General features: G+C 37.2%; 1 protein-coding gene across 1 annotated transcript; it reads left to right on the top strand.

Moving 5' to 3' along the window:
- Nucleotides 1–2949: 2949 nt before the first annotated feature.
- LOC131302277 (beta-amyrin 28-monooxygenase-like) lies at nt 2950–6305 on the top strand. The gene is made up of 3 exons (XM_058328827.1): nt 2950–3961; nt 5338–5525; nt 5789–6305. The coding sequence occupies exons 1-3, from the start codon at nt 3022–3024 to the stop codon at nt 6086–6088; spliced, it is 1428 nt and encodes a 475-aa protein (XP_058184810.1). The 5' UTR covers nt 2950–3021; the 3' UTR covers nt 6089–6305.
- Nucleotides 6306–7242: the final 937 nt, after the last annotated feature.

The following is a 7242-nucleotide window of genomic DNA, read 5'->3' on the forward strand; positions in this document are numbered from 1 at the left end:
CCGAACATCCCATACTCGTTGGGTATCTTTCTCAGATCCTATATTCTCGGGATCTTATCCTTTAATGGAATACCAGTGATTCTGGACCCTTCTAGAATGTTCCCTCCAATAGGACTTCTCTCTTTGTTCGGCAATCTCATGGCCGAACAGACGGTCTGGACCAGTTACTTCACGTGTAACTGGTCCTAAGGAAACGATTGGGACCATATCCTTTCTAAGAAGCTCTCCTCCTGTTCGGCTTTCTCTTACCGAACAAGTTTCTTGAACAATGGCATCTCTTGTAATTTTCCTTGTATTCGGTCCAATAACGTCTCGTGTTACTGCACCGAGAATCGTACAACCTTTCTGGACCATTGACTTCTCATATCACTGGTCCATAATGCGTTGACCTTTTCTTTGACCGTGCTCGGGCTCGTTTTGTACCTGTTCGGAAATACCTCCCTACAGTAAGTATAAATTAAAATAAGATTGTTTGGTGTATTTTGATTCCCATGCATAGCACGGGTTTGCTCCCAGTATTAATTAATTCCCATCCTGTTCCTTGTACACTCTAGATCTGCGTGAGGAGAGTTTAGAAAGAAAATTGCTAATCCACCCCTCGGCCCCACCACTATTTTCCCGATTTACCCCCCTCTCTCTCTCTCTCTCTCTCTCTCTCTCTCTCCCTTTTCTTTCTTTCTTTCCTCACAGTTTCCTTTTCTTCTTTTTTTCTCTTTTCTTTTCAGTTTGGTTTTTTTTTTCATTTTATTTCCTTTTCTTTATTTCCGGTTTGAATTTTTTTTCTCTTTAATAATAGGTTCAAGTCTAATTCTAGGCTTTGTAAAGTAATTAAGAGAAAAAAAGTGTTTCAATTGATCATGTTTATACAACCGTTTTATTTTTCTTTTTTTTGTCCTTTATAGATTAAAAAATATAGTTACAAAAATAAGTGTTTCAATTTTCAATTCGCTTGAACCTGTGCAAAGATGTTATTTTTCTGATCATTTCATCCTAAATGGTTGTAATAAAATTTTGACTTCAAGGCCTTTCAATGAACACCCTAAGAGAGTCTTGAAACTAAATAATAAGTCTTAGGGTGTTTGTTGAAAGGCCTTAAACCAAAAAATTCATTATGACCATTTAAAATAAAATAATAAAAAAATGATCTTTACTCTAATTTAACTGAATTGAAAATTAAAGCACTTAATTCTTGAATTATCTTTTTAAATATACAAAGGATGTATTTATAGAAAGAAAGAAAAATAAATAAAATGAAAAAAAAATCAAACTGGAAAGAAAAGGAAAAAAAAGAAAGAAAGAAAGAAAAGGAAGAAAGCGGGGGCGGGGGGGGGGGGGGCGCGTAATTCCGGGAAAGGGAGGTGGGGACGGGGGAGCAGCAGCCCTCGTTTAGAAATGGTGGGGATTTGTGTACGTCTGGATCAGTCAATTAAGGGATTGTCTGAGTTAATTCCCATCCTGTTGCACGTAGCGTAAGTCTGTTGACACAGACAAAGTGTGCACAGATCATGCACAGATCTTAATATGGGGCTCATTATGGGTTCCACACAAAAAATTCGAGTCGTTCATTAGATTTAAAACATTTTTTCAAAAGCTCCCGTAAAAAATCAGTTCGATCCGATATTTATAAGTATTGATTTTCATTCAGGTTCAAAGTTGAATGAAAAGTTCAATTATTAGATCGATTATTTCTAGGTATTGGATTGAGCTGATTTTTTGTCGGGGTCCTTGAAAAAATGTTTCAAATTTAATGAACGGCTCGGAACATTTATGTGAGACCCGTAGTGGGCCACACGTCGAGATCTGTGCACGATCTGTGCCCCTTTTTATGTGTCAATAGCACCTCTCCCATGTACTCTAGATCTGCGTGAGGAGAGTTTAGAGATGGTGGAGACGTGTGTAGGTAACATCCGGATCAGTCAATTGGAATTGTCTGAATAACTTTGTTTATTTTAGCTTAATTATCTCTTTCGTGTACTTAAATTAACAAAAATGCTACACACAACCGTTGTGTGTTGTATAACAAATTCTGATTGTTCAGATGTGTTTGGACTGTCCAAATTTTAAACAAACTATTCGCACGAATAGTTTATTTATGCCCTGAGCTAATCTGGACCATCCATTACAACAATGGACAGGTAGCAATCGGTTGTGCAGAGAGTTTTGCACAACTGTTGTGCGTGTAGCATTTTTGCTTAAATTATTGTTTGTTCTTTGAGTGTAATCCACTCATTTTCATATTACAATTTGGAGTAATTTTTTTTGTCAATCGATAGAAGATATCATTTTTATATCGGATATGAAGTGCAGAGTACAAACCCGGAATACTACATCAATTGTGAGAATCCACGAGACAATCAAGTCCTGCAACTCAACCAATATAAGAAATAAGCTCATTATACGGTAGAGAAAAAAAAAAGCCCTATAAGGGAAGAACACCCACATACAACTGGGAAGACACGAACTCCTAACCTCCTAATGAGATGCAAAAGTCCTGACCAATTGAGCTAACCCAGTTAATTTGGAGTATTTGAGGACATGTAAGTAATCCAATTTAATAATGATTGAGTAGTTTGCAAGGTACATAAGAGTGTAAATAATCAAGTTTTTTGTTTAAATAAAAGAAATAAAATTTCGTAATGATTGAAAGTATAAATTTAAAATTGACTGTTTTGGGTGTTGCGTTTTCCGTGCATAACACGGGTTTGCTCCTAATGGTGTATAAATTTAAAATTGATTACTGGTGTGTACTTGTTTAATTGGTACTAAGTTAACTTAGTACCAATTAAACAAGTACACACCAGTAATCAAGCCTTCGTAGTAAAGAATAGATTGTGAAACTATCAGATTATTTGAGCTTTATAATTATGTTTTAATATTAACCACAACTTTGTCCACCTTAACTACCAACCTCCTGCCTGTAAATAGACCACAATTCGCAGTGTGAAACCCATCTCATTAAAAACACACAAACACATAGGCCACTACAACATTGTCAGTATATAGGCAGAAGAAATATTGACAATGGAAATTCTCTATGCCTCTCTCCTTGGCTTCTTTCTTCTTCTTGTCATCTACCTCTTCTACCACCACAAAACGAGTGGAAATGCAAACCTTCCACCTGGGAAAACCGGATTTCCAGTGATTGGGGAAACCCTTGAATTCCTCTACGCCGGGTGGAAAGGTCACTCCGAGAAATTCATATCTGACCGCATAGCCAAGTACTCCTCCAACGTTTTCAAAACAAGCCTTTTTGGCTCACCATCTGTTGTTTTCTGCGGAGTGAGCGGACACCGATTCTTATTCTCCAACGAAAACAAACTTGTCCGGGTATGGTTTCCCCGTTCTATAAACAAAATTTTTCGACAGTCCACAGAAACCTTCTCCACTGAAGAAGCCATCAACGCCAGAAAATATATTAGAACCTTGATTAAACCGGAGGGGTTGCAAAGCCATATCAGTTTAATAGATACATTCACCCACTGCCACTTTGTTACCTACTGGGAAAACAAGGACAGAGTTTTAGTTTTCCCACTCGCCAAGCACTATACTTTTTTGCTTGCATGTCGCTTGTTGATGAGCGTCGAGGATCCAAACCTTGTTGCTATTCTTGAAAATGCTGTCAAGTTTGTGTTAAAGGGGGCATTTTCTGTCCCTATAGACTTACCCGGAACCCCATTAAATCATGCCATGAAGGCTTCTTCTTTTATTCAGAAGGAACTTTTGGTTATTATTAAACAAAGGAAGATAGAGTTGGCTAAGGGAATGACATCGCCAACTCAGGATATCTTGTCGCATATGCTTTCAACAAGCGATGACAATGGAAGCTTCATGGATGAGGTGGATATTGCCAATAAAATGTTTGGATTGTTAGTTGGCAGCCATGACAACATCGCCTCTGTATGTACTTCCATAATCAAGTACCTTGCTGAGTTGCCTGAGGTCTACCAAGAAGTTTACCAAGGTATTGCAGTGGTAATGTAGTAGAGTATTAATCAATTTTTTTTTTGTCTTGTTTAGTAGTTTAAAAGTAATCCTTTAACAATTACACTTCAGTATCAGGCTAATCTGATCCCTTTAATGATCTAGAATACAATATCTTTTGATTACTAGAAGGTGTGGTCAATACCATGCAAGGCACCACACGGCCTGAAATATATATTGATTAGTAGATGGTGTGGTCAGTACAATGCAAGGCATCACGCAGCCTTCAACCTAATGGTATCAGGGGTGCACTTAGGTGTTATGAATAAAGAGATCAGGAGTCCAACTTCTTTAAGGTGCTAATTTAACTATATAACATTACTGACTTTTGTAGAGAAAAACAAAAACTGTGTAATTAAGGTGGTACTATACATGACCAATTAATATCACTATACGACCTAAGTATTGTTTAGTGTTTTGAGTACGTACTACATAAGAACAAGAATTGTTGGAAAAATTCGTCAGTTAAACCAATTATTGAAATTTTGACATATATTGAAATGTTGACATAATTATTTGATTAACAAAAGTGTAAGTAAAGAAAAACTAATGGATAGAGACACGCAAAACTCTCTCCTTGGAGAAGAAAGATCACCTATTGCACCTGGTTATAGGATTTTGTTGTAAGCGTAGCATTTTTTTTGTAATGCTATATTCACGAGATACAACAATTCTCTGTGAAACTTTGTGTGCAAGTTGAGGTTAGAGCTTTCCCATGAATAAAGAACCTCTCGTATGGTTAATGTATGTCAACCAACTCACGCTTTCTATCAAAATCATAGTAAAATATACTTTTCAGGAACATCCGTCTAATCTTCTTTCTTCTTCTTTTTTTCATTTTTTTTTTGTGCTACGCGCCCCTGCATATATTAGAGAGAGAATGGAAATACTATTTAGTCTTCGCTTGAAAGAACATCACTAAGAGCATCTCCAAAAAGTTATGAAGAACCCACATGTTTCGGTGACACATGTGTGGCGAGTTGAAGAATCAAATGCAACAAGTGCACTCTAAGAGGCTCTTTAGAGAGCTTATGATTTCTATTACTCTTTTTTGCTCTAAGGGACCCGCTTTGCGAAAAACTTTAATTAGTTTACCAATCATAAATACTAAATTTCATGACATGGAATTTGAAGACCCATTTCTCACTCTTCAAATTAAACCAAAACGGTATACCAAATTTGATGACACAGATCTTCAAATATGGTTTAATTTTGGTTTTGCTACCTCACTTAGAGATGCTCGAATATAAATAAATTTTAAATCAACAAATATTTAGCACTGTGCATGTGTAATAATTTTCATAAGGTATGGTCATCTCAACGTTCTTTTGTTCTTTGTTTTTGTATGATGAATAGAGCAACTGGAGATTGCGAAATCAAAAGCTCCTGGTGAATTGTTGAACTGGGAGGACATTCAAAAGATGAAATATACATGGAACGTAGCATGTGAAGTGATGAGACTGACACCCCCTAGCCAATTTGCTTTCAGAGAAGCATTAACGGATTTCACGTACAACGGGTTCTCCATTCCAAATGGGTGGAAGGTAAGAGCAAGTATACTTAAAGCAAGTCATCTTGTATACGGTGATCGATCGGTTGTTGTTTTAAGAACCTTATTTGTAAAATACGATATTTTCCAGAGTTGATCATTTGTTGATGGAATTTGAAATTTCAATTTTCCCCCTCTCGATAACTTTCATGGAAACAAACCAATTTTAAGGAAAGATTAAAAAGATATTATAAATATTTTCAATGAGTACTCTTTTTCTCAAGGAACTTATGGTTGTTTTTACTTGTTGATATGCAGTTATATTGGACCCCACAATCGACACATAGCAATCCCGAACTCTTTCCCGAGCCACATAAGTTTGATCCATCGCGATTTGAGGGTTCTGGACCACTTCCTTACGCATATGTACCTTTTGGTGGAGGACCTAGGATGTGCCCCGGAAAAGAATTCGCCCGGTTAGAAATACTCGTGTTCATGCACCACCTAGTCAAGAGGTTTAGGTGGGAAAAACAGATTCCTGAGGAGAAGATTGTTTATATTCCCATAGCTAGTCCTGAAAAAGGGCTTCCAATTCGCCTCTTTCCCCACAAAGCTTAGTTCTGTTACTACTATTGTAAGTTGGATTTATAAGTATGGGGTGTATGTTGGAGTCAGAGTGGGAACAATTGAGAGCAGACAGAATAAGCAGTGGCTCTGTGGGTTAATCGTGGGTTGGAAAAATGAGTGATTCAAATAATGTGAGGTGTGAAATTATATATTTGGGTGTAATGTTATTTGATATTTACCTTATGGACATATGGATGTGTGTTGTGTATATCATTTGTGGAGAGAGAGAGAGAGAGAGAGAGAGAGAGAGAGAGAGAGGGAGGGAGGAGTGATTTTCTTGAGAGTTAATCGAAATGCTCTGTGTGTATTGTAATAATCTTTGCTAGTTGTGCTTGAGTTTTGTGTAGATCTCTCCCATCATTAAGTAATCTGCCCCCACACTTTAGCAAGGGATGGAAGGGAAAATACAGTTCACTTTCACCAAAGAAATCCAAAATACTCCTTCTTCCAATTACTGAATTTGTAGCATAGGTATTGACAAGCACATATTGTTTTTCTGTCAATCGATAGAAGAGATCATTTACGTCAGAAATTACAAAATACAAACCGGAACATTACATTAATTTTGTAAGAGTCCACTAGACCCACCAACCCAATTAACACGAGAAATAAGCCCACCAAAAAAAAAAAACCAAAGAAAAAAAGGAAGAGCCATTCGGAATGGTTCCACCCGTTGACCTCCCAATTAAGAGTGTATAAGAGTGACCTTCCAATTTTATTCCCTGACCTCAAGAAGCAGACCTGACCCATCAGTCTTTTCTCCTTCCTTCCCCTTGTTTCACCTTCTGATATCTATCTTCATCAATTTCTTCAAGGTGGGCAATCCTACTCACCTCCTCCTCCTCCTCCTCACCTCTATATTGCAACCCCAAATATTTTCCGATATCCTGTTGTAGAATCCATAATTTGGCTTCATAAATATTTAATCATGCCTTGGGCGAATCCCAGACTCCAAGTGATAAAATGATTTCTCGTGTGCTTTGATTTGCAATACGGAAGGTTCGTTGAACTTTGTGAAACTTAATTTGAAAAGTTTGGAGTAGCCCTTAGAAGTGCTTAGGAACCCCTCGTTGGGTGTGCTTAATTAGGAACCCCTTGTTGAGTCACACACTTGATTGTGGAGTACTTCATAAATATTTAACCAC

The sequence above is a fragment of the Rhododendron vialii genome, chromosome 10a (genome assembly GCF_030253575.1).
Source record: "Rhododendron vialii isolate Sample 1 chromosome 10a, ASM3025357v1".
NCBI lineage: Eukaryota > Viridiplantae > Streptophyta > Magnoliopsida > Ericales > Ericaceae > Rhododendron > Rhododendron vialii.

Bases quoted from the DNA above. Each gene is read 5' to 3' on its own strand.
- LOC131302277 (XM_058328827.1), top strand. From the start codon at position 3,022: ATGGAAATTCTCTATGCCTCTCTCCTTGGCTTCTTTCTTCTTCTTGTC. The intron at 3,962-5,337 runs GTATTGCAGTGG...TATGATGAATAG, and splicing joins CTACCAAGAAGTTTACCAAG to AGCAACTGGAGATTGCGAAA. The intron at 5,526-5,788 runs GTAAGAGCAAGT...GTTGATATGCAG, and splicing joins CCATTCCAAATGGGTGGAAG to TTATATTGGACCCCACAATC.